This window comes from Ixodes scapularis, unplaced genomic scaffold (genome assembly GCF_016920785.2).
Source record: "Ixodes scapularis isolate PalLabHiFi unplaced genomic scaffold, ASM1692078v2 PGA_scaffold2__306_contigs__length_199485367, whole genome shotgun sequence".
NCBI classification, from domain to species: Eukaryota; Metazoa; Arthropoda; class Arachnida; order Ixodida; family Ixodidae; genus Ixodes; species Ixodes scapularis.
This window is the reverse complement of record NW_024609857.1, coordinates 5,111,429-5,139,195: the sequence shown is the minus strand read 5'-3', so window position 1 is coordinate 5,139,195 and position 27,767 is coordinate 5,111,429. Positions and strand designations below refer to the sequence as shown.

At 49.8% G+C, this 27,767-nt stretch overlaps 1 protein-coding gene and 1 pseudogene across 1 annotated transcript; both read left to right on the top strand.

Annotated features, from left to right (window-relative positions):
* Positions 1-54: 54 nt before the first annotated feature.
* Positions 55-1,208, top strand: LOC115316701 (annotated as a pseudogene).
* Positions 1,205-27,592, top strand: LOC8025551 (stromal cell-derived factor 2). The gene is made up of 6 exons (XM_029976138.4): positions 1,205-1,359; positions 1,718-1,824; positions 1,877-1,959; positions 4,660-4,799; positions 6,133-6,214; positions 27,337-27,592. Exons 1-6 carry the CDS (start codon positions 1,272-1,274, stop codon positions 27,521-27,523), a joined length of 687 nt encoding a protein of 228 aa, XP_029831998.1. The 5' UTR covers positions 1,205-1,271; the 3' UTR covers positions 27,524-27,592.
* The last annotated feature ends 175 nt before the right edge of the window (positions 27,593-27,767 follow it).

Sequence of the window (27,767 nt, the reverse complement as noted above, 5' to 3'; positions counted from 1 at the left end):
GTGGGTGCTGTCGAGTCGAAGGACAGAAAATCCCTCCGAGACCCAACGTAAGAGATGTCATCTCTCGTCGCTGGGCACCTGTGGCTACGGCAGCGGAGGAAGATTCGGCCAACGCTCTACAGCTGCAAGAGCCCCCCGACAGATCAGCACAGTTCTAGTGCGCCGCTGGAGCACTGTCCCAGACCAGCGGTATTGGAGGCCTCCATTAGCGATGCTATTGAAAGACGCATATACATACTATTGAGCAGAAGGTAAGGGCGCGAGTGAGCTGGTGTATATGACGTCCGTATACCTCCTGTTGTGCCAGGGGATCGCACATTTTACGACGATGATCTCTACTGCGGCGTCCGATCGCGCGAGTTGGGATTGGCAGTGGACGTCCGGACGTCGGGCAATGCGGCTCCGTGCGATGCACGCCCTCGGTTTCGAGGCATGACAGTTGGCTGCCCCGCCGAGGCAGTGGACCTACGGGGGTGCGGCCCCGTGAATGGGGCCGTCGCACACGTCGCCCCGGAGGGCAGGCCCACTGACCGACGTGGCCGCCGCCCGGAATGCCCAAATAAGGCCTCCTTCCACACGAGGCCGGCGGCCACGCCGGCGTAGCAGCCCTCGGCAGCCCGCTCGACTTTCAGAGAGAGGGCCGAGCGAGCGACGGGGTCGGCGCCCCACTCGCCGTTTCCGTACGTGCCCGGGGCCCGGACCTCCTCACCTTGGCAAAGTCGTACTCGTCGACGGGCGTCAGCTCCGCCGTGTCGTGGTCGTAATCCATCGCTGGCTCGTGGCCCGGGCGAAGGCCAGCCGCGACACGGGCCTCACGTCGGCGTTCAGGTCGGGACGAGGCTTAGCATCCCTTCTGAGTCACGGCCCCGGTGTTCGCGACGGCGCTGCCCTGCCCCGACAGCGCGTCTTCGGGCCGCCCGCTACTGCATGGCCTCAGCTGGCGGCAGTGCCGTCGGCTCGAACAACGTCTATTCCCTCCATCGGACACTTTTCGGCACCGCAGAGCCGCAGACACCACTCCGAAAAAGAAAAAAAACAAACACCGACGACACTTCCAAGTTGCCACCAGACCGAGCGAAGGCGAGCACCCAGGGTGGCCGGCGCAGCGAGGAGCGCCAGTCCAGCGACCGCTCAACTTGGCCAGACGCGGGTTTGGCCGGTTTGGCGCCAGTTTCGACTCTGAGAATGGCTCGTAGACACAGGTCTAGCCAAGCCAAGTGGCACCTCAAAACATGCCGCAGAAAGCGAAAAGATGACGTGTGTTTACGAGCATGGCGGCGCCCACTACGAGCATGTCGTGGTGCCAACTTTGCGCCCTATTTATTCTTATTGTAAATTTTCTTTCGTCCGTCCAAGGAGGTGAGAAAATTACCGTCGTGTGCACTGCGTGTACACGTACTACTCGTACCGCTTGTACTTCCCCCGCTTGCGACCGAGCAAACGCATTCATTCACCCTTTCGGCTACAGAGCCAAGCGTCGCGATTATTATATAGCGAGAGGTCGATCTACTCCGGAGAAATGGTGACACTGGTCTAGCCCCGTATCCAGCGCAGTCCTTCTTTTAACGTGCATCGATGGCGCGGTAGTGATGACGCGAGCGCGCTTCGGTGCTCACCCAAACGGAAATCTCCACAACACGAGCTTTCGATGCAATCGATCTATCGGCGCGCGGCCCGGACTGCCGAGGCCCTGGTTACATGGCTCGTTCGCCCGCAGAGCTGCGCTACGTGACGTGCGGGTCGGTGCTGAAACTGCAGAACACGGAGCACGGCGTGCGCCTGCACTCGCACGACATCAAGTACGGCTCCGGCAGCGGCCAACAGGTGGGTGGCTTCCCCGACGCTCGGTTTGTGGCTGACGGGGCATCGCACGCAGTCGGTGACCGGCACCGACCAGATGGACGACAACAACAGCCACTGGGTGCTCAAGGCCAAGCGAGGTGGCAGCTGCCCGAGGGGGTGAGTCACAGAGCCTCCGGGAGAGCGGTCGTTCGGAAATCTGGACAGAATCCTCTCGTGTGGCTCCGGCCCCTAGTCTCAACCCTGCCTCCCAGTGGGCCCGGGGTAACGCTCACTAGGTTCAACCAAAGGAAAATTGGCCACTCGATCGCCAGGGGGTGATCTCTCAGTTTTTTTGCCCAATACCCCAAAGGTCATTCTGGTGATATCCCACACTGCCTGGTGAGAGTTACGAAATTGCACGGGGGAAGCAAATTGGCTTAGAAGGGCGAAGGGAGGACTTTTGGTATTTAGTTTCTAGTCCAAGTGGCGCAAGCTACCGCTCTATATAAGGAATACAGCCGTTAGCATCGATCAACCCATCCATGAGTGCAATCTAGGTTTCGTTGTGTCGTATATGAAGAGTATGAAAAAAGTACGCGAAGTTATAGCCGGAATGTTCTATGCAGACGACATTGCACTGTTAGCAGATAACCGGATAGTTTACAGTAGCTGATTAAGACCTCTAGAGTGGTAGGAGACTCTCTGGGCCTGAAATTCAGTAGCAGCAAGCCGGGTATGACGGCTTATAACGATGAGATGGGGGACCTACTGGACATTCAATATGCCTTAATAGAACACGCCGAGAAGCATAAATACCTAGGAGTATGGCTGAATGAGGGAAAACAATACTTAGAAGAACAGAAAGAAATTGTGCTAAAGAAAGGAAAAGGGAATGCAGCAGTTATGATAGCTTAGGACACTATGGAATTATAATGAAGTTCTCAGTGGAATATGGAAAAGAGTCGTGCTGCCAAAGTTGTCTTTTGGCAACGCAGTATTATGCGTGAAATCTGAGGTCCAGTCGAGTTTAGAGACTTGGCAGAGGAGCGTGGTCAGGCTGGCACTGGGGATGCATGGGAATACATTGAATGAAGGAGCACAGGGAGACATGGGCTGGGCATCTTTCGAGGCTGGACAGGCGACCAGTAAGTTGAAATTTGAACAAAGGCTAGACACAATTGAGGATACACGATGTACGAGAAAGGTTAATAAACATGTATACATGAAAGGTGTGGACACTAAATGGACAGACCGAATTCGAAAATTGAAATTCAAATAGCAACAGTCAAGTGCTGGGGCAGAACAGACTACCTCTGTGGAAAAGCAGGGAAAAGAAGTCAAGAGAAAGATGTGGGAGGAAAGGATGCAGGGAAAATCAGCTTCAACTATGCACAGGGGACAGGAACTAAGGAAGGAACATTGGCACGATAAATCACGGGGGAGTTCATTATTTAAGGCTAGAACGGGAGTATTGAGGACTAGGGACAAAGTGTGAGAAAATGGACATACAGTGTGCTCTATGCCAAGTGGAAGACGATAGCACATGTGGGGTTGAGGTGCACAGGGCTAAATCTGTCCCCCTTCCGGAGGGGGAGGCGGATTTAGCCGGAGCACCGGAGTTTGCAGGCGAGAATGGAAGAATGGATGATAAGTGCATTTGAATAGCCAAGAGGAGATTAGAAGACTGGTGAAAATTATACAGGGAGAATAGAATTATGTACGACTATCAGCTGGGGACAGGTGGTACAGAGAAAAATGGGGACTCCCTGTCGCCTAGCTCCGTCCCATATTCTCAACCCCGTCTCCCAGTGGGGGCCCAGCGCCGGGGTAACACTGACTAGGTTTGACGAGAGGAAACTTGGCGACTCCCTCGCCGGTGAGGGGGTGATGTTTTCAGATCTTTTGCCTGATCCCCCAAAGTCATCCTGGTGATATCCCACACTGCCTGGTGAGAGTTGCAAAATTGCAGAGGGGAAACAAATTGGCTTACAAGGGCAAAGGGAGGACTTTGGGTCTTCAGTTCGTAGGCTAGATGGCGCAAGCTATTGCCCGTTATAAAGGGTACAGCCATTATCATCCATCCAGGTTTGACAAAGTTTGTTTAAAGGCCGACTAAGAGCCATAAAGGAGGCAGCTTTCCCTGAATTCCTCCTTTCCATTGGAGATGGAGAGGGACCCTCCTCCTTTCTGCGGGGAGTAGCTCAGATACCCCCTCAGGAGAAGGGAAAACTGGGAACCAGTTTCCTTTCCGGCAGAGGACGATTCTGTAGGTTGGCCTTTGATGACGAAAAGAGAACCCCCGAAGATGATGGACAATCTGTAAGAAGACAAACATCTGGGAGTATGGCTCAATGAGGGAAGGAAATACCTGGAGGAACAGAGATAGAAGAAGTAATTCAGCTGTTATGAAGCTGTAGACACCATGGAACCACGAGAGATGCAAAGCGGTCAGGGGTGTATGGAAAGGAGGGATGGTACCGGGACTGCCTTTTGGCAATAAGGCACCTCACATCGGATGGGAAGGTTCGGTTGGGATCCGAATTTGAACGAAGGAGCGTGGGCAGATTGGCTTTGGGAGAGCACGGGAACGCACCGAGGGAGGGAGTGCAGGGAGACACGGGCCAGTCGTCCTTTGGAGCGCAGATTTGGAATTCGTGGAAAGGTTAACCGAAATGGATGATACCCAGTGGGCACAAATGGCATTCGACTATTTCTACGCGTTTAAACACTATGCATGGACAGACCAGACTCGAAAGCCGACGTAGTTGGGCGAGTCGGTTGAACGCGGTCAGCGAGAGTGAGCTGTGGCAAAAAGAGGGAGGACGAGAGGGGGAACTGGAGCCCCGCTTGCTCGTCGTAACCGAAGGTGGGTTGCAGGGAGCCCGTGGCGTGTGGGTCTACGGTGCGCCTGGAGCACCTGACGACCCACAAGAACCTGCACAGCCACCACTTTGTGTCGCCGCTCTCCAACAACCAGGAGATCAGCGCCTTTGGGGACTCCGGCGAGGGAGACACAGGTGCGCACGCCTGGGCTCTTCGGAGGTCCCGCTCTTCCCATTGGACTTTGGGTTCCAATGGAAGCAGACGGGTCCATTTTTCCTACGCACCCCTCGGGGAAGAAGCTTCTCTTCACGAGAGGCTAACAGTAATCACCTTTGTTTCTTGGATCGAATAGAAGGCAACTTCATTAGCATTATAAAAGCAGAATTGCTTTAGTGCGGTATTTTTTCCGGGAGTGACATTTAACTTTGCAGTAGGGCAGGCCCAATCCTACATTTCGTAGCAGCTACATAAAGACGAGCGATGAATCCGAGCGAAATTAATGGTTGAAAAGAGCGTAGGGCCTTTCAAGGTGCGCCAACGGCTCGGCGACGCTCAGTTCAATAATTTGCGAGATGTACGTGCCACTAAAATGACCCCCATTTACGAGCGGTTAAAAACTTGTAAAGTAGTGAAAGTAAGTAGACCATGAAAGGGGTGTTTCTCTTTTTCTTATTGCACCACTTTTATCGGGCATTAAGACTTTTCTCGCTTTCCTCCATTTTCAAAGTTTTCGAGCAAGCGGATGCGACATTTTGGATGCTATAGGACAAAGCTACCTTCGCACTTTTACGAGAACAGACAGAATAAAGAGACTATTATTTCTCGCAAATGGCACAAATCGCTCGGCTTTTCCTTTATTTTGATCATCTCCATGCGGAGGCAGACGGATTCGCTGTCAGTGCGCAGTTTTCCGCCTCTTTATTTTCGAGATGCCCTTTATTCTACGGCGAGTAAACTCTTTGCAGAAAAGCGCAGACTCCGCGTTTGTGGCCACGGTGTCGGACAGCGGACGTAAATGCACGTAAAAGCTATTTTTGTGCGCCCTTTATTGCCATATGTTTGTGAAAACCAAATAGTAAGAGACCCTCTTGGGAAGTCTACAAAGCAACATTGGGGCGGTCGCCGTTGCTCACTCGCAAAGCGCTCGGTTGGATCCGAGTCCTCGCCAAACGCGGACATGGCCGTCGCGTCCGGTGCGGGCTCCGACTATGCGAGCGAGCAACGGCGGACGTGCGTTGGTGCAGACTTTCCAAAAGGGTCTGTCGACCAGTGCTTGCGTCCACGCGACCGAGAAACGTTCCGACCTACTTATTTCCTAAGAGTTCTCGGTAATGTTTGCTCATAATCGAGCGCGAAAAGAAACTGCACCCTTCTTTTCCCGTCGAAATGCATCGCCGAAAGTCGGTCTTAGACCAGTGGTCGCCCGACTCTGTCTGAAGGCGCGTGCTAAGGCCGGCCGGACCTCTGGTGGGCGTTGGGAGAACTCGGTGGCCCGGAGTAGCCGGCTGAGACAGGCTTTGTGCGCAGGGGACAACTGGACGGTGGTGTGCAGCTCGGACTTCTGGGAGCGGGGGGCCACGGTGCGCCTCAAGCACGTCGACACCGACATGTGAGTGGGTCCCTCCTTTCTCCCCGGGGGACAATGTTCTTCCCCTCGCTCATTAAGGCAGCCAACCGCGCAGCAACACCCTGCACTCGGGCGGAGTTTCCGTGAGAAAAAGTGCACCGCCTAATGCACCGACGTAAAATGCACTTGGGGACAGCCGGAATGCAAGAAGCGAGGCTGGGGGACACCGACGGTGGACGTCAGGCGGTCGCTGGAGAGAAGGGTTTTCGAGGGAAGGCTCAGAATGTTTCGGAGGGCAAGAAGTTGGACGGCTACGGTCGGGCCGCAGGGGCAATGCCAGTCAAGACTCCGCCGATTTCGTTCCCTAGGGAGGAACTTGTCAGAGTCTCCCAATCAGAGGGATCAAAGTACGCCGCGAGCTTTCCTCCAACTGAAAGTGAGACGATCGAACGAGGTTGTTGGTTCTGTTTCTGTATTGAATGCGTGGCAGAAAATTGGCACCTCCCCCTCTGGGGTGAATTTGTGAGCTCCCAGAGCCGTTTCCTTGCTGTGGCAGTCCCCGGAAGGAATGTCAGATGGCGTGGCCGAGCTTGTGCCACGTCGATAGAACAATGTTTTTTCCTACAAGTCCTACGGCCTCACCTTCCCCACCAAACCATGGTGTCAAAACCGCTGCAGTTCTTGGATTGAAACTTGCGCTTCGACAAGCCCCACGTATGCTGGAACCACAATCGAAAAAAGGTGTTTTGCCTTTTAGAGCGCAACTCTTAGGCATCCATTTCCGGCTTGAGCGGCGTTGTCGTCGGCGTAACCGCGCAGTGCATTATGGGACGCGTGATGTCAATGATGTCACACGTGACATCACTGGTGACGTCACCCATAACGTAATTAATGATGATGATGTCACGTGACATCACTGGTGGTCCTTGTGACATCACGTGTGATGTCACGTGACGTCATCTGTGACGTCACGAGTGACATCCCTAGCAGAAAAAATTCCCCACTAAATTTAGTGAAAAAAATTTCCCCACCAAATCTAGTGGAAAAATTCCCCGCTAAGGTTAGGGGAAATAAAAAGTGAAAGCCGTTTACAACTCCCTGTAACGCCGAATCGGAGCGTAGCTCTTGAGGAGGAGTAGGGAAGGGTACTGAGGGGGTCACATCACCTGCGGGTAGTGACGTGACCCCGGGGGGGTCACGTGATCTCGGGGGAGGGGGGGTCACGTGACCTGGGGGGGGGGGGGGGTCACGTGACCTCGGGGGGTCACATGACCCCCCCTCAGCACCCTCCTCCTCAAAAGCTGCACTCTAATTGGGCGTTACAGGGGATTGTAAATGGCTTCCTGCCCACTCCAAATTAGTCAAACGAGGGATTGTGTTGATGACAGCCTCCCTAGACAAGTCGTGTAAGCATAACATGGGCGAAAGCTTTCTTGATCGGGTGAGACGCCTTAAAATGGCCGGCTACCCAGAGCATTTTTTCCAAGAAGTTGCAGAAACCATGGTTGGAAAGGTTAAAGAAACGGAGGAGAAGCAGAGATAAAAGACGAGACCGGTGGTAATGCCCCACGTCCACGGGCTGTCCCACAGCCTATAAAGAGTCGCCGCACACTTTGAAGTGCCCGTGCTGTTCTTTGCGCCATCAAAATGGTCCAGTCTCTGCTCCAGAGTTAACAACAAAAAAAGAAAAAACTGAGGCTTGAGCCAAGAAACACATTGCGCTGTACATTGGATGTGCAACGTGAGTTGTTTACGAAATACCTATGACTTGCAGAAAACGGGGAGGTGCATCAACGACAGGGCGAGCATGCCCTCTCTTTTAGAAGTTCCCCATTGGGTAATCTAGCAATTTACTGCGATAGGTGTCCGCCTAATCTTGACGAAACATAAGAGTTGGAAAACTCAAAAACAAAACTGAGAGAGAATTGTTTGAGGCCTACTGCGTAAAAGTAAAGGGCGAGGATAGCTGCGTAGGTGCACCCTCAGTGCACCTAATTGAAAAAGAGTTTGCCTTCTTGTGTGGGGAGCCCGAATTGGTGTACAAGTAGTAAGTGTGTTTCAATCAACGTTCGGTTGTATATTAACGCTTGGTCTTGTCTCTCCTTCCTCGTGCCCTTCTTTTTGAGGCGCTTTACAAGTTAAACGTGTAGCGACTAGCCCACCTATCCATTTAACCACATTACCTGTTTGAGCCATTTTATGTAACCCACAGAGTAGATCGTGACAAGAAAGTTCAGGAATACACCTCAAAGTCCGATTTGTTTCCCAATTTTTCTTTTTCCGCGAACAATAAAAGGAGGGAATAGCTTTCCGAGAGGTTGTGACCTTGGAAAATCTAGATTCTTTCCTTTCACAAATCCAGCATTGTGTTTGAATAGGTCATTACGAATACTGTATCGATGCATTTGTGTTCTTTTCCGTGCAAACCAAGTTTGTTTCTTCTCTGTATGTTTGTTATATCCGTGTGTGAGCTTGTATATATTACTTTGTGTAACTCACGTGCCTCGATGACCTACGACGCGTTCAAATATACTGGGTGATTCAAGGGGCGGCCAGGCTCTTTAGATGGACTGCAAGATTCAATTGCTTAGCCTATTGCGCTACGACTTTGTGCAGAGTTGCCCACAGATGGTGCATTTTTGTTGTAAAATTTACAAAGAGCAAACTTACCTGAGGAAAAAGTAAAGAAAGAAAAAGGCTTAGCTCCCATGGAAACGCAGCGATGCCACCGGTGTTCAAACAACACGGCGCCACTTCACACGGGAGACAAGATGGCGCAAGCGGTCGTGATGCCAACTGCCACCAAAGAGCCGGCGTCTTTAGCAGACAATCTTTTCGACTCAAAAGCGGCGCGAGCTTTACTGTTATGAGTTGCCAATGCATTATTTTATCATCCTTACTAATAAAACATATTGAATGGACAGATAATCTAATAAAACCATGGTTTGTCGGGATATTTTGACTGTTTTTTTTCGGGGTACTGATGTCGTCTGTTTTGCAGTTCCTTCTTGTTACCACGCCTGTTTTTGTTTCTGTGACTGTCGGTGCCTGCGGAACGCGCGCCGATTTTGAGTCGAACAGATTGTCTGCTAAAGACGCCGGTTCTCGGCGTCGTCTGCTCGTTCGTTGGCGGCAGTTGGCATCGCAACCGCTTGCGCCATCTCTTGTCTCCCGTGCGAAGTGGCACCGTATTGTTTGAAGACCGGTGGCTTCGCTGCGTTTCCATAGGAGCTAAGCCTTTTTCCTTCTTTACTTTTTCCTCAGGTAAGTTTGCTCTTTGCAAATTTTACCCCAAAAAAAAAATGCACCATCTGTGGGCAATGCTGCACAAAATCGTAGCACGATAGGTTAAGAAACCGAATTTTGCGGACAATTTAAAGAGCCTGGCCGCTCCTTGAATCAGCCAGTATATTGCGAGGATGCTCAAGGACAACACCTTCTTTATCTCCATCATGATCATCATCACTGCCGTTCTCAATTGTTCTTTATTCACTTTCCCTGATCGCCTCGAGCATGGGCGTCTGTGTTTGCCGAGAGCAGTCGCTCCATAAATCTGTCCCCGGCACTGCCCGTCTTTGCAAGGTGGTGGAGGTGTTCCCTTCTGACATCCCCGACCTCTCGCATTCGCCTCAATCTGGAGCTGCGACAGCGGACGCTTGCTACGATCACTACGACCTCGACGTCGATTGCAAATGCCTATACCACGTCTTCTAGCACAATGACCGACGCTATTCTTCGAGGCCTTAAATGGAAAACATGTCTATGCTACCTTATTTTCTGACACCTTCGAAGATCGTCCACAGCACCTCGCGCAAGTACTTTCTTGCCTTGCCAAGGCCGGCCTACAATTGAACACAAAAAAGTGTACATTTGCCGCAAGAGCTATAAAGATATTAGGCCACTTTATTTCTAAAGACAGTATACGTCCCGACCGGGATCACAGCCGTGTTTGATTTCATCTGGCCAACAAAACAGAAAGAACTGGGACTCTCCTCGTACTTCCGAAGATCTACGCGCGGTCTTGCCAGAATTGCTAGACCATGTCATAATCTCCTGAAAAGCAAGACCAGATTTTCTTGGACACCCGCTCGTGAAGACGCTTCGAGGACCCGCAAGAAAACGCTGACATCGGACCCGGTTCTTCGACACTTCAACGACGACGAAACCATCCTGCACACTGACGCTAGTGACATCGGCATCGGAGCAGTTCTCCTACAATGTGGGCCATGTGCGATCGAATACGTTATGGCCTACGCAAGTCGCACTCTAAGCAAAGCTAAGTCCATCTATACCATCACGCAAAACAAATGCCTCGCTGTCGTGTGGGCGATTGGCAAATTTCGTCCTTATCTCTACGGCCGACATTTTAACGTGGTCACAGATTGTAATGCACTATGCTGGCTTGCCACGGTTACAACTTGTCCGGTTGACTCGGTCGGCGGACCCTACGTCTTCGGGAATATGACTTTTCCCTTACCTACGAGTCTGGCTGCACTTTGCAGCGATGCAGACGCTCTATCTCTCTGCCCCCTTATAAAATCTTCTCTGGGTCTTCTTAACATCGAGCCAAATGCACCTGCGGATTTCAGCCTTGACATAACCACAATACAGCGCGAACGGCGCAGAGAACCTGAAATTCGAAAAACTTACTGATAAAATGGATGGACCGTCAAACCATGCCAACAGCCGTTACAGACGCCACCAACGTCACTTCCGGCTTCACAGCATAATGTACCGTGAGAATTACCGTCCCGATGGAGATCGTTGGGTGCTCGTGATACCACGCTCAATAAGTCTCGCGATACTGCACTCGCTGTGTCATGATCCGGCCGCAGGACACCTGGGATTATTCGAAACATATTCTCGTATTTGGCAACGTTTTTTTGGCCTAGCCTCTACCTTTCTGTTGCCAAACACATGAAATATTGTATTTTATGTCAAGAGCAAAAACGTCGCACCGCACCACCTTCTGGAAAATGACGACCCATACCTTGGCCTTCACGACCCTTCGACAGAGTAGGCGTCGACGTATTTGGACCTCTGCCCACTCATGGGAACCCTCGGGTGGTAACTGGCGTAGACCGCCTCACTCGTTTCCCAAAAACGGCTGCTATCCCCACCGGCAACGCAACGGAAATGGCCAATGTTTTCATCCAAAACCTGCTCCTTTGCCATCAGTCACCCCGTGTTCTGCTTAGTGACAAGGGCCGAGCTTTCCTTTCTAATTTGCTGGAAGAAGTGCTCTCTGCATACAACGTTGTCCACAAAACCACTTCGTCTTAGCATCCACCGACAAGTGGACTTGCACGTTTCTACCGTACCTTCGCGGCAATGATTTCAATGCATGTTTCTCTCAAACGCACGATTTGGGATATTAAACCACCATTTGTTACTTACGCGTGTAATACCTCTACGCAGAGTATGACTGGCTACTCCCCTTTTCGCCTTACATATGGAAGAGAACCTGCGTCTACTCTGGATACTATATTCTCTCCTCCACCCAAAGCACATCGCAGCAATGCCTCGAATGACCAGTTACAACATACAGAAGACACGCACCAACTTGCACAACTTCCAACTTATGAACATCAACGGCACCTTAAACAATGTTACGATTCCAGACGCAAAACTACCGTCTTTCGGCCAGGAAACCTTGCCATGGTCTCGTTGCCTATAGTAAGTTCCAGGTCAAGAAGGTAGCGGCAAATGCCCCTCAAAAGGAATCATAGATCCCTCCGCCACCTCCGCATCCAATAGCGTCCCATCATTTCCGTGACGTCGTGGCCAATGCGCGAGGAGGGTCTTGCCTTTCTGTACATACCGTACTTATTCGAACCTTGGCCGACCCCGATTCTAAGCCGACCCCAGAAAGTCCGAAGCCAGAAAGAAAAAAAAAACTTACCTCGAATGTAAGCCGAACAAAAAGGCGAGGACAGTGTTCACAAAAAGAAGATATTTATTGAACATGAAGATACCGTGCTCATTCTGAGTTATTATCGCTGCTAGCCTCGTTGCTGACTTGTTTATCACTGTTATCATCAAAGAGTGTGCTATCCTCAGTACCATCAAACGCATTTGATATGCTGCCCTTTTTTGAAGGAGTGCGCAGTCAAAGTTCCAGGGATGTCGTCCCACGCCGCAGCTACCCAGCCCGCCATCCTCGTTGTGGCGCACGCAAACATCCTTTCCTGTTGCCTCCTCCAACGACGGACATTTTCTTCATCCACGCTGAAGTCTCGCCCGGCTTGTACGTTCAACGACAACTCCGCGGCTAAAACAACTTTTCTTTTAAAAGCGGAACTGTAATGGCACCGCCTGTTTGGTGCCATTGCGCTATTGATTAAAAGAAAACGCCACGCCGCACGCAGGCCACTATCAACGCAGGTCAAAATGGCGGCACCGCTCGTGCCGTGTAGTTAAGTGGCTACTGGCTCGGCTAGTAATGGCTACAATACTTTCTTTTATTGGGTGGCGCTAGCTGCGCGCCACTTTCTTCAATTTTACTTGGAAATTGGCGCGTGTTTCAAAATCCTCGAATCTAAGCCAACCCTAGAGTTCAATGGATCGGTGTTTAAGAAAAACTATCGGCCTAGATTCTAATAAATACGGTATTTGCTTTATCTTTCGACTTTGACTTGGCACTGTGGAAGCCACGAGAGGGAGATTAGAGTTTCCCCCCTCCCATGGAAACAAATACGACTTTCGGGGATTAGGTTCCCCCTCCGATGGATACAAAGGCTGCTTTCTTAAAAAAGTGGGGGTCGAAGACAAGTTGGCACCACCCTGTGGCCATTATCTATCCATTGAAGCGGAACAAGGAGCGTTTCCAGTGAACTCTTCTTTCGACTGCGGAAGGATTTGAAACGGGTGCATCACGCTTGTGGGAGGAGCTTCTCCCATCTTTTTGACAACCGGGCCGTTGAGGAAAATTTCTCCCACACTCTATTGGCCCCTACAGCGTGCTCGCCCCGACATCCCCGGTAAACTGTCTCGTCGAGCCAAGACAGCTTCACTCGGATCGCAGACGTCGCGCTTTCAAAGCTCTTCATGTTTGACGGCTCACACCATTCCCACCCCGCTGAGGCACATCACCTCCAAAGCTGAATGGCCAGGAGGCCATACTTCAACTGCCAGGGAAGGGGGGGGAACGGACGTGTGAGCATGCTAAAGGACAACACCCACTTCATCTTCATCGTGATCATCGTCATTGCCGTTATCACTTCTTCTATATTCACTTTCTCTTTCTCTGATCGCCTCGAGCACACACCTCTGTACTTGGATTTTCCATAGAGCAGTCGCGCAATGGACCTGTCCCTGGAACTGCCCATCTTGTCTTCACAATATGTACTTTTTTTGTGACCCCCGCCCCCCAGGGGTTTCCCCAGGAATGGAAATTAGGGGGGTGTCTAAATTTTTAGGGGGGTTAGGGTGGGGGGCATTGAGAAGAGAGGAGTCGTAGTGAATTAAAAGAGTGCCTTCGGAAAAACAGGGGGGGGGTGTTCACTCCCGCAAGGGGGGGGGGGGGGGGGGTGTAGGGTAATCACTGACCCCCCCCCCCCTTACTGTAATGCTTTCCGGGGCGGTGTAGCATATAAATAAATAAAAGAAGAAAGCCTCGCTTGAAAATGGATCCTCCATACCGCTATCGCCATGAAACCTGAGCGTTGCAAGTGGAGCCTCTGCAAACCCGGACGCTCCATTGTTTGGTTCTTCTTGGCTGGCAGAAGGATGGAAAACAAACAAGATAAGCTTATTTCCAAGTCCTCTTATTAGAGGTCAGTAAATGGCCGGTGCTTGCATACAGTGATCAATTGCAGATGTAAAAAATGCGGGCGTACGAGAAATGGTTTTTTGAAAACTGCTCGTTATCGTGAATTTGGATTGGCTCACTGAGAGCTGGGTGACCGAACAAAAATGCCCCCTCTGAAACACTGGCGCCCCTGGCGGCAGCTCTTGACCCTATATTCGTGATCAGTGGCCTATTGAAAGATTCTGACAGAAGTAAGAATCCGAGCCAAGTAATCCGCACGATGAATACATGGCCGCTTGCAGTTCTCAGAACCGGTCCCATTCCTTCGTGATGTAGCTCCCGACACAACGATCCCGAGAGGTTCGAGGGCGACTCCGCCCAATCCCAAACATTTCCCAAAGGGGGATAGCTCCACATTGCGATCGCGAATAGCTCTACATTATTCGTTGTCTGAGAAGATTAATATTTTTCGCGCAATTTTGTTTCGGGCACGATTACGGGCCGAAACAAAAGCTGGACCCGTAGTAGGGGCATGCGCCCTTGTCCCTGGTCATACGGCCCGTGCTGGCCGCACTCCTCTAGATGGCCGTAGTGGCGACCTTTGGAAGTCGCCCAAAGAGGCAAACGCCAGTGGCCGGGATCCATCCGACGGGAGCCGAATGCCCAGGCGACACTCGCGTCCAATCCGCGTTTGCTTCTTCGGGAAAAGGGAACCATCCTAGTGTTGCCAGATAGTGGAGCCGTCAAAGTGCCAAATGGCTGCCACAAATAGCCAAAAGGTAGCCAAAGCCATAATAAAGAAGTAGCCCGAAACTAAAACAATTTTTGAGCTTCCTATTAGGAATTCCTGTCATCTGTGGCCTCCCATGGCAATATGCTTATGGCATTTTCATCTCTTACAAGATACCTTTTGCAAATGTAATACCGCTCGCGTATTTGTATTTCTTAAAATCGACGATGAATTTGCCGTTCGTGTTCAAAAGTGTCGGCGCTCTGCCCAGGTGAGTCTTGGACCCAAATGTTCGGGCGCTGCATTGAACGAATCCCGGACAAAAGCTCACCCATTTTTTCACAGACCCGGACAAAAGCTCACTAGGAAATATTTCATGTATTTCTTAACACGAATGCGGACAACTTAGGTGCATGCGTGCTACACTAAAATGCAACGATAAATTAACTCTGATAGGTGCATGGTTTCTTGATTAGAGTGGAAGCAAGTTCATCTATCGATTGGTTAGAAGCGAATGCAGTTTCCTACTAGCTCCAGCAGTCTTGATAAGTCTCAATGGAACTGCGAGCCCTCTCAGATATTTTTAAGACAATTCTGCAGGCACAGCGTGGTTTTTTGCACCCGCTTTACTGGGGGCTCACCTCTCCGGGCTTGTGTCAATGCCGTGGCAACGAGCGCCTGATTTTGCTGTAGGCATTCAATCAGCCTCTAGACGCTTGGATGGGTGTGGCCGACAAGCTTCCGGAACCCGGTATTCCATCCTTCGCAGGTCGTTCGGTCTTTATCTTGAAGAGTGGCGTCGTACATATTCTACCGTTCCGGGAGAAACTCCGGTTGTCGTCGGCGCAGTCGGGCAAAGGGAAGAATTCTCTCTGGGTGCCGCCGGAGAAGGAACAGAAGCAAAACGGAAGAGGCCGTTGACATACATGAGTCCAGCAGGGAGCCGACATTCTTTTTCCTGGTGTAGGTTAGTCCTTCGGGAACAAGCTGTGGTGGAAGGTACGCCAGCCTATCCAAAATCCCGCACAGCTTTCTAAATTGGTCATCTCTCTTTTACTTTTCCAAAAGGCCATACTTCCGTTCCTTCAATATATATATATATTTTTAATTCGCATCTCAATGGTATGTATAAAAGTTTTGCTTCAGTTTCCCTTTTACATTACCCTGAGATAATCCTTCATTTCAAATACATTTATTACGCTCCATGACGGAAACAATTTAGTTTCTTAGCCGTTCACTATAAATATTAGCCTGAACTCCAAGAAGACCCTTGCATTAGTAATGAAGAGACATTGTGCCTAACCATCTGCACGTTTAGCGCGACATTAGCACAGTGAAAAAGCGAGGTCACCGAGAATGACTTTGCTTCTTCGGTCACTCTTTGGGTCAAACACTTTGGTTCACGAGGTTTTTTGAGCGTGGCGCAAGGCTGCTCCGGCATACCTTGAGAAAAGCAAGCTTGATCTTATTAGCTCCACTCAGTTTCAGTGACCTAGACTTGGGTCCCAAATCGTATGTTATGGCTTATCTGTCAACACCTTTTCATGGGATGGGGTACAAGTTATCCTAACACTGGTGCAATGTCCAGCGCGTCTGCACTTTATTCCAGCCAATGTTTTGCCCGGGTAGCAAGAAAGAAAAAAAAAGGGTGAGCTTTTGCCTGTGAAAAAAAGGGTGAGCTTCTGTGCGGTGAGCTTTTGTCCGGCTACCGCATTGAACATAGGCAGGGCTAAGCTGACACACCAATGGTAATCGGACAACGTAAGAAATATGGAAAAGTCCGGGCTTTTTTTTCCTTACAGATTTATTGCCATTTGTCTCAATTCTTCGAAGACAAATTTCTGCGAAGCATGGAATAAATTAGAAGTATTATCCCGTACGAAAATGTCGGGTACAGGCCGGAATGAAAAATGACGGTTCCGCCTAGACCCAAAATTGGGGCACCAGTTTGTATCCAGCCTGGAACCGCGCATTTCCAGCCCCAATTTTAGACCCAGGCGGTGCACCGCCGGAATTCCCGCGGCGCTCACCACTGGACTCTACAAAAGAATTTTGTGGTATGCCCTTAGCCGTTACAACCGAGAGATCATCGCGATTTCAGACCCAGGCGGGTTAGGTCTGAAATTGCGACGATCTCTCGCTTGTAACGGCTAAAGGCATCGCGCGAAATACTTTTGTAGAGTCCAGTGGTGAGCACAGCGGGAATTCCGGCGGCGCACACGGTCATCCAGGCGTCGTCACCAAACACGGTGCACGGAACACACACACAGCACGCACAAGCAGAGTATCTAGTGTTGAGTGCGTCGGGAAGTTCGGGCAAGCGGTATCCGAGTTGTCCAAGTATTGTCACCAAGCACACCAGCACATCCAGATGCCGAGCCAAAGTGCAATGGGTCGGCAGCTTCACACTATTGAGGAGTTTCAGCAACGGTGTCACCGCCCTGGCGGCCGGTCGCCGAAAGAGAAAGAGGGGGATAGGTTCGCTCGGCGTTGGCTTTGTGTAAATGCGTTGACCGCGAACGCAGGCTTATAAACTTCGGCAGCAAGAATATTACACGACTCTAGTGTTCCGGTACGAGCAACAGAGGTGACACATGGTGACACGATCTGCTACGACTAGTGACGACCACCCGCCGTAGCGATGCAGGCGTCGAAGGAGCGCAACCTGTGTACTACGCAGTCAGTCACCGTCGCCCGACGCAAATCGTTTGGCATTCACGGATTTCCGTCCTAGGTTCTTCGTTTGTACTTGGAACCAAGTATTATTTCCTGTGCTTGTGTATGTGCTCAGTGGCTGCATATGGACCTCATAGAGCAGTTCTTCAGACTCAACAGCGACTCAAAGTTGACGGCGGAGGGGCTTGCAGCAACGCTTTCGGTTGGTGCTCGGGTGTGACGACTACACGGATAAATTTTAAGATTGCTGCTAGCAAGGTGGGCCATAGTCGCTTTATTTTGACACGATTTTAAGTCTAAGTACTCCGTGCAAAGGCGAATCTATCGCGTTTCTAATCCACCTTTGTTTTTGTTGTTTTTATCACGCACAACCGACTGCTATGCAAATGCTTCTGTACCGACCACGGAGTGAATGTCTTTGGCCTTACATTGCGGAACGCCCAATAAAAAGTCATGTTCATTCAGCGAGAAAACTTCCCTTTCGAGTGACCTTCTTTGATTGATTTCTCCCGTATCTAGGTGCTTTAATCAACACAATCGATTAGGTTTGCTTCCCTAGTTAAGACATTTTGCTGCCACATGCGCCACTAATGCTTGGCACGATGTATGCCACTGGTGGTATTGTGAATTGGTTTACTTCCAAAGCTAGAAGTGTAACAGGTGGGACCATTCAGTTTGCTAAAAATATGAGGATATGGGAATTCCGTTGCATAACTAGCGTTTTACATTTAAGATTGATAAGAAACATGCTCATGTGATGATGCATGTCTACAGCATAAACTTTGCAAATCCAGAATGGGTGTGCTATAGGCTACAGCCTCAAGGTTTTTAATGGGCCAAATTGGTGGTTACACGGCAATAAATATTGTGGTGGAAAACTGCCCATTCACTCGGTAAGTTTTGATCGTGACCATTCGTGTGCTGTTGGCAAATTAGGTAATGGCACACCTTTTCCCTGACCATCTGACTTCAAGGGACATCGCGTCTAGATGTGCTTAAGTATGTTTTTTTCAAGGTTCAGTTGACCCCTCTGCATCATTACAGGAAGGCAGTCTCAAGCCACAACAAACAGCAGTGAATATACAATGCATAATAACAGGCACCAGTGTCAGGCACCAGTGTCCAGGTGTATAGTCTGCAGAAGCCAATTTGAGCCTAAAAATGTTTTTGTTTTGTTTAGATAGTTTGCATTTGGTATATAATCTGCAGGGCCTGATTTCCGCGCCCAGTGCATAGTCCGCCAAGCTGGTACGTTGTGTCTTCGTGCTTTTTTTGCTGGGTGGCGTCAGAAGTTCTTCGGCGAACGCTATGGAGCCTGAAGAACTGCTCTTGAGGCCCATATCCAGCCACTGAGCACACACAAGCACAGAAAATAACATTCGGTGCCAAGTACAGACGAAGCACCTGGGCAGAAAGCCGTGAATGCCAAACGAGCAACATCGGGTGACGGCAACTGACTGCGTTGCGCCCCTTCAACGCCTGCATCGCTGTGGTGAGTGGTCGTAGCTAGTCGTAGCAAGATGATCTTCACTTCAGGCAAGAAATCTTGCCATACCATAGTCAAGATATATGTGCAAGCGTTCAACGGCGTGGGCTCTCTCACGTTGGTGCAGTTATCAAGAAAGGTACATATCAACAATGTTTGCACGTTTGAGGCTGAAACTATGACGCATACTTTATCTGAACCTAAATTTATGGGTCTGCGGCTACAAACATTTTCATTGACGTTGCTTAGATGATGTAACCATTCAGGCCTTGCATTAAATGGTGTTGCGAACTCTTCGGTTCTGTATGAAAACCTATTTTTGCCCTAATAAAAAACATTTTCAAAAGGACGCATGTCTTCTGCTGATACATATCTTCCAATTTACAATGGAGAGGCAAAACTAATATGAACTGTGTACATCTACCCCTTAGCATAAGCACCTTTCGCCATTCATTCTTGAGCACACTCGAATATCAGCTTAGGTTGCTCTTGTTTTAGGAGCTTTGCCCCGTTTTGTAAAAAGAAAAAAAGTTAAAAAAAGCTTTACCTTTGTTGTTCTTCTGGCATTTAATTCAGACTTGTTTGTCAGCAGATCACACACAGCTCACATCACACACAACTCGAACGACTGATGAGATTATTGCTATTACAATAAAGCTTTCCACAAGAACCAAAAGGAGGCTTGTAGGGGTGCACAAGCACATCAAAATGAGATTGGCGCTTCCGGGGCTTGTTTACATTATGCGTAAAAACAGGACGATTGGTGACCAGCTGATCGCAATATAACACCAAGGATACTGATGTTTCGATACACGGAACGCAGGATAAAGACCTCAATCGTCCCTTGTATGCTGTAGCTGTCATACTTTCCATCTAATCACTTTTTAGCACAATTAACTAGAACAACCGAAGAGTTCGCAACACCGTTTAATGCGAGGCCTGAATCTAAGCAACGTCAACGAAAATGTTTGTAGCCCCAGACCGATAAGTTTGGTTTTAGATAAAGTATGCGTCATAGTATCAACGCGCGAACATTGTTGATATGTACCTTTCTTTGGACCCGCGTGCATTCGGTTCAACTTGATGACAGCTGCACTAGCGTGAGAGCTCACGTCAAACACTTGCACACATATCTTGACTATGGCAAGATTTCTTGCCTTCGACCGGCTTGAACACTTCATTTGTAGCATCACGGTAGGTCTTGGTTGAAGCGATAATCGTCTCGCACACGGCAACAAACAGAGAACGACACGCTTTGCTTAAAGGGGCGGTGCAACGATTTTATGATTAAAAGAATTTGCATCTCGTCATTTTTAAGTTGTTTATCGTGTCCCGGAGGATAGAGAAAACACCTCCTTCATTAAAAATGTCGCGATTCCGCTGCATAATCGGAAAGCAGAAGTCGAGCTTTTCCCCCCATTTGCAGCCCCAAGTGGCTGCCGAAGGAACTACGGCGAAAAGATTACGTGACCTCGCTCGGCTCTAAGCTGCAGCATAACGCCCGCTGATGTCAGCTGAGAGAGGGAGAGGAAGCGTCCTCCGAGAGAGCACGCGGGAACCTACACGGTACTCCGAATGACGTCAATAGGAGGGGGACTAGGTGCGACCCTGAAGGCTGGGAGTGAGTTGAGGGATGCCCGAAATGCAAATATTTATCTTTTTTTTTGCGCAACAACTAGGACACGCAGGCAAAATCGGTTTTCTGTTCTTTACTTCAGAAGTGTCGAAGGGCAACTTCCAGAAATCTGACCGAAGTCCGAAAATCGTTGCACACCCCCTTTAATTTATATGCTACCGGTCTACGGGCGTCGCAAATCTATCCCCCTCTTTTCCGCCATGTTGGATCGATCCGAGCGCCCCCTATATTCGCTGAAACTCCTCAATATAAAGATTCAAAGCCGAGGTCAGTAGGTATCCATCCAGGGCAACGATGGGCGCGTCAGTATCCGTGCGCCCGCAGCGCGAACGTCGCCGCCGGACGAGCGCCAACCAACAGTTCGACGAGAGCGAAGAAGAAACTAAACTCTTGGCGCTGCGCTGCCGCCGACAGCAATGGACAAAGCCAGGCGCGCGCGCGGAGAACGCCCGCTCGCAGCGCCTGCGTGGCGGATGCGTCTGTCCCTAACACGTGACCTGCGAGAGACCGCAAAAGTTCCCCGCCGGCCCCCCTCCCCTCCTCCAGTCACGCATGCGCGCTGGCTGGGAGCGGACCCTACTGGAACAAGGGGAGGGGATCGGATTCACCGATCACCGTGCGATTCCAGTGCGTTGCGTCTCACTGGATCCGACTGGTTACACCCAGAATCGCGCGGATCGGAACTGTCCACAAGTTTAGAACCCCGTGGATCCGTACTGGAACCGCTCCGATCTGACATTTTCGTACGTGATGGCACAAACAGTTCATATCAAGCAGGACACGCACGAGTCTCAACACGAGACGGTTGGAACCCTGAATGTGACCGAACAATGTCGAAAGAGGGACGATAAAAACAAAATAAAAAAGTCCGGCAGTGGTCGACGGAGAAATCACCCCTCGACTACCACGAGAACGGTCTTTTTGGTCATTTCCTAAAGATTCCCTAGCGGGTTCCCAATTCAAACTGTGGACTGTTCTACTTGTGTTGCTTCTCTACTCTGTTTCACCTTATGATGTACCGCAGGAAAGGCTACACGCGCGAGCTCCATGCTCTAGGGCACATCTTGACGGCACACGCTCTCGTGCGTTAAAGGGGTACTCCAGCGATTTTTTGAGCTACCTCAACTAACTATACTTTCTGACTCCCCGGCCTTTACTCTCTCCGGTATGCTATTTAGAATCGCGAAATTCATAATAGTTATTGCGAAATCGGCAAATGAAAATGATGCAAAAACCAACATTCAAATATACGCGCGCTTTTCAGGGCCGTGACGTCAGTGGCAGGCAGGCTTGCCAGTCGAGCAAGCAGCCAAAAAATAGAATATGCCAATCATTTGTTCCGTGCTGGAGCGCGGGTACTGCAGCGAGCTTCCCAAGCATTCATTTGACACCATGAAACTGCTTCGAATCAGTTTAAAACGAAATCTACAGCCCAAAGAGTGAACCCCTGCCTTCCACGGATGGATGGATGGATGGATGGATGCTACTGGCTATACCCTTTGTATCGGGCGGTAGCTTGCGCCACCTAGCCTACGTCTAATAAAGACAAACATTTGATTCCCCCGCCCTTCTAAGCCAATTTTCTCTCCCCCCCCTCCTAACTATCACCAGGTAGTGCGGGATATCGCCAGGCTGACCTTTGGGGGATCGGGCAAAAAAACTAAAAACATCACCCCCCGCCTCTTCCCCCCGGCGAGGGAGTCGCCAATTTTCCTCTGGTCAAACCTTGTCGGCGTTACCCCTGCACCCAACCCACTGGGGGACAGGGTTGAGACTTTGGGCCTGAGCCACGCGGGAGGGAGTCCCAATTTTCCTCTGTCCCGCCTGTCCCCAGCTGTGCTAGTTAGTTGTGCATCATTCAATTTTCCCTAGATAATTTCCACCAATCTTCTAACCGCCTCTTTGTTATTGTGATCCTCTTCTCCTCCGTCCTCCCATCGTCGCCAGCAAAGCCCAGGGCCCCGGCCAAACCCGTCACACCCTCAGGAGGGGCAGGACGAAGCCTCGTGCACCTTAAAACTAGGTGCTCAAGTGTCTCACTCTCATCACGGCATGCAGCGCATAATGTGTCTATCTCCTGAAATTTAGCCCTATACGTCTTCGTCCTCAAAACTCCCGTTCTCGCCTCGAAAAGTAAAGAACTTCCCAGCGAGTTGTCAAACACATTTTCCTTTCGTATGTCCTTTTTTTGTGACCTGTAAACCGTTAGAGTCGATTTTTCCTGCATTCTTCCCTCCCACATTTTCCTCTCTGCCTCTTTCACTCCCTTTTTCACTGAAGTAGTCTGCTCAGCCCCATCATTAGTGAGTAGGTATTTAAATGTAAGCTTTCGGGTTCGGTTTGTCCATTTTGTGTTTATGCTTTTCATGTATAAATACTTGTACACCTTACGTGCCCATCTCGTATCATCCATTTCAGTCAACCTTTGTTCAAATTTCAACTTACTGATTGCTTCCCTGCTCTCAAAAGACGACCAGCCCATGTCCCCCTGCACTCCCTCATTTGGTGTGTTTCCATGTGCTCCCAGTGCCAATCTGCCTACGCTTCTTTGCCGAATTTCTAATCCTGATTGAACCTCTGATTTCATGCAGAGCACCCCATTGCCAAAAGACAGTCCAGGTACCATCACTCCTTTCCATATACCCCTGACCACTTCATATCTATTATAGTTCCATAGTGCCTTGAGCTTCATAATAGATGAATTTCTTTTCCCTTTTCTAATTATATTCTCCTCATGTTCTTCTAGATATTTCTTTCCCTCATTGAACCAGACTCCCAGATATTTGTATTTTTCTACATGGTCTATTAAAATGTCTTGTATCCGCAGGGGTCCCCTCTTTTCATCATTAAACACCATTACTCCAGATTTGTCGCTACTAAAGCTCATGCCCAAGATGTCCCCTTCCTCTCCACACATGCCGGCTAGTTCCTGTAACATATCCTGGTTGTCTGCCATAAGTAATATGTCGTCCGCATACATCAATCCTGGTATTACCTGTCTTACCTTTCTCCCTCCTTCCATATAACTCACATCAAAACCTAAGTTGCTCTGCTCTAATTTCTTTTCCATTTCCCTGAGATATATCATGAAGAGCAGAGGCGACAGTGGACAACCCTGCCGGAGCCCTCTTTTTATTGCTGCGGGTTGTGTAATTTCTGCTTCCCATGTTATAACTACCTTATTGTCTGTGTACACCTGCTGCAGAAACCTAACCAAATTTGCATCCAAATTATACTCTTTCAGCCGACCCCAAAGTATTTCCTGGCTCACATTATCGTATGCTCCCTTGATGTCCAAATAAGCTAACCACAACGGAGTTTGGTTCTTGATTGCTATTTCTATACATTGGGTGGTGACGAATAAGTTATCTTCCAGTCTTCTATCTCTTCGGAATCCATTTTGAAGCTCACCCAGTATTTGCGTATCTTCTGCCCATTCCTGCATTTTCTGCTTTACAATCTGCATAGCTAATCTGTAAAGAACTGAGGTTACCGTTATCGGGCGATATGACTTAATGCTGTCTTTGTTTCCTTTGCCTTTATATATTAGTCTCATTCTACTTAGTTTCCAATCATTGGGTACTTCTCCTTTCATAATTGCTTGATTAATCACCTGCCGTAACTTCAATTTGCTTGTTTTTCCTAGTGTCTTTATGAGTTCCATGGGTATGTTGTCGGGGCCTGTTGCTGTACCTGCTGGAACCTTACTTTCTGCCTTATCCCATTCTCTTGTGTTTGTCTCCATTGTTATACAATTCTGCTCCTCCTCTACAGTGCTGCTGACAGTGCTATCCACCGTCCCCCTCTGCTCAAGCTGGGAGAAAGCCTTTTCGATTGTCTGTCTAATATATTCCTGTGCCTCTTCCCCCTGCACTCTTCTCCCCTCCTGTGTGGTCAGCGAGTGTTGGAAATCCTCTGTTTTTCTCCCCTGTGCTTTAATGTGCTCCCAAAACCTTTTTGCCGCATTCTTATCTTTTTTATTTATTTCCATCATCCACTGCACTCCTGCCCTCCCAATTTTGGCCTGTATTAAAGCTGATGCCTCCCTTTTCCGCTCTTGGAATCTCTCCCATTTTGATGTTACCTCAGCTGGCAGAGCTCCCCTTTTTTTTTGCCCACCTATGCTCCCTAGATGCCTCTTGGCGCCGCAATATGGCTGCTTTAACCTCCTTATCCCACCAGCTTTTTGGTTTGTGTCGTCACTTTTTCATTGTTGCCAGTAGAGACTTCGAGCTTGAAAAACACGGTGAGGACCAAAACTGTAAATTCAATAACTTCGCTAAAAAACAATATTTTGACCTAATATTTGGGATACTATTTTCGCGATGTTTGTTGGTTAGTTTAGCAAAATTTCAAGCAAATCGGAGACAATGACAAAATCGGTGGAGTAGCCCTTTAAAGGGATACTGAAGCGAAACTTGAAATACACCTATTATGGTCAGAAATAGGTTCAATATGATCAATGATATTCATAAATCATAATCGCGCGTTTGTATTTTGAACGGATGGCTATATTTTTCACCCTAATGGGCCCGATTGGGCGCGCGCTCAAAAATCGGCCATCGGAGATCGCGATGCGTCTTGGGATATTGGGCGCATTCGTGACGTCACTTGTGCCAGTCGGGAAAGGCTACGGCGTGAATGTTGTGGTTACGAGCGTTGCCACTTGCTGGCGCGTCGACGATTTACGACCTGTGACAACGTGGCCGTTTGAGATGTGCAAGGGCTGCACGCACGCTGCACCACGGGACCACGGCAAGTCGGCAACCACGGCAGCACTGACAAAACCAGCTCTGAGGCCGGATTCTCAAAGCGAATTCACGACGAAAAAGTGCGTACGACAAATTTGAGAGAAAACCCGTGCTCTCGAAACGAAATTGTCGTAACCTTTGCGCAGGTTACGACAGAATCCTACGACAGCTCCGAAGCTGTCTTACGCACTTTTTACGACCAAATCAACAAGGCCGACAGCGTCGCTCAGTTACTTGGTATCGGCCACCAACGGACATTTATTTTTTTTCGTGCTCTTCTCGTGCGTCCAGACTTCAACCAGCAAGAAAAAAGGAAGGAGTACTTAAAACAGACCACGACGATCAAGAACGCAGGATCCACAAACACACGAGAAGAGCTACAACAGCCACGATTCTGCCGACCGAGCGAGCTCGGCAGAATATAGTAGGCCTAGCAGCAACATCGACTCGGCGCACCGTTGCTCCGGCGGTCCTTGGCCAAGACCGTCTGTCCATGACCGGCTGGCCTGCTGAATGGAATATGCCCGCGCGACCCTTGTGGACCCTTACCGGATGAGTAGTTTGATCCCTGAACTAAATTTCAGAGGTCAATATTTTCCCCTTGTCATCTCGATCTCCTTGTTTTCCGAGACAGCGGTGACGAACGCTGTCGTCGAAAAGGGGCTCTCATTGATTCTATCTCCTTGTTTTGTGTGATATAGAGCTCAAATAAACGCCATACGGATTACCTTGGCAACTCGGTATGTACACTCTGTTATTAGTATGCCATTTTTATTCTGACTCGACGCTACGTCAGTGTCGAGCTATAGCAGTTCGTGGGAGCTACGCGATGTCGGTCTAACCTTTCTTTGCCGAGTGTCATGTCAGTATCGAGTTGCAATCTTAAAAGATCGGTCCAGAAGCGCTTACCGAAACGCGGTCTAACAGAGCGAATCCAGCACTTCGATCAAACGCGCGTGTCCGCTCCGAGTGTGAACAGGTATTTGGCATTTGCGTGGCTCTTGCTGACACCCTCGTAGTTCAAACATATCCTTTTTAACGTCGGCTTGCCGCTCGCGACTCGCAGCAACTAATACCGGCCGTGCCAGAAGCATGCTCGGGCCGTGTCGTACTTACAAAGAGCCGCAACGAGAACGAGCTCACTGTGGCCAACTACGCTTTGGCTTTCTCCGCCAAGGCTTTGCAAACGCGTTCAGGCCTACGCGAATTCTGCCGGCACGCCGTATTGCCGCAGAACGGCGCTGCTATTTTGGCACAAGTGATGTCACGAGAACTTCCCCCCATCCACCAGATGAGAATTTGAAATCGTTTAATTATGTTTAAAATTAGTTCTCCTGTGTTTTACAGCGCAATATTTATATTTCCGAGGTGGTGCCTGTCCCTAGCCCATATTTATGCAACAAGATCGGCGCTAAAATTTCGTTTCACTACCCCTTTAAGGGCAGCTGCCTACGCTGTCAGCTCGCGCTTCTATCTTTCGCTGCGGTACAACATAAGGTAAAACGGAGTATAGGAACTGTTTTTAAAAAAGTTTTGGCGCGATAATATTTTTAATATTTCCTAGAAAATATAAATCTTGAATTTTTACCTACGAACATCGATTTAGAATATGCTTTCTGCTGCTGACGAGCAAAAATTGTAAATAGCTCAAAGTAGCCACACAGCCACGCGGCGAATATCGACGCCAACTTCAGCGAATAGATTTGAATCTGGCGACACTGGGCCCTCCGGGAGGCGTTGGCCCCAAGGAGGTTAGAAGTACTAGGAGGGGGCACGTTGCAATATTGGTGAAGTTTAGTCATAAAAAGTTTAAACGATTTTGTGCCCAGCGTGACCGCAGAACTGTCTGGCGATTGGCGCGCGTGACATGTCACGTGCGACATGGATGGTTGATTGTAAGAGGATTCCTTGCAGGCTTGCGCGCGCTCCGTCCGGTAGGTTTTATCAGATCGAAGGCTAGACCAAGGAGGTTATATTTATACAATATATATACAACCTCCTTGGGCTAGACGAAGGCTAGCTATGGTCACGTGATGTGGGTAGAGTAAGGAGGAAAATGAGGCGTCAAGGGAGCATGGCTTGTGGAGGCTACGCGGCTGACGTCATGCCCTCTCCACACCCCTTGTCTGTCGCAGGTGGCTGTGCGCCTCCGGCCAGACGTACGGGCGGCCCATCGGGGGCCAGATGGAGATCTGCGGCCTGGGCCACCCCGCCAGCTCCTGCTACTGGAAGACCGCCGAGGGCGTCTACCTGAGGGAGGGGGACGCAACTTTGGCCCTGAGGGCCACCGCCCACACCTCCCACCTGCACCAGGAGCTCTGAGCTCTTGGCTCACATTGCCCCCGTTCCCTTCGGACCTTGCGAGACAAAGCATTAAAGTGCCCGCGACGACACGCTGTTTTTCGCTTCCTCCGCTCCGGCCCCCCGATGCCCAGGGGCGGACCTTTTGCCGCGCCTGAGCGGGATCGGGCAACGATCCTTGCTCTCGCGCGGAGAACGAGGAAAAAATAAAGCAACATGGCGGCGGCCTCTAGGCCGCCGCCATGTTGCTGATGCGCCTGGTGAG

Bases quoted from the DNA above. Each gene is read 5' to 3' on its own strand.
- LOC8025551 (XM_029976138.4), top strand. From the start codon at position 1,272: ATGGCGGCGCCCACTACGAGCATGTCGTGGTGCCAACTTTGCGCCCTA. The intron at 1,825-1,876 runs GTGGGTGGCTTC...CATCGCACGCAG, and splicing joins GCTCCGGCAGCGGCCAACAG to TCGGTGACCGGCACCGACCA. The intron at 6,215-27,336 runs GTGAGTGGGTCC...TGTCTGTCGCAG, and splicing joins AAGCACGTCGACACCGACAT to GTGGCTGTGCGCCTCCGGCC.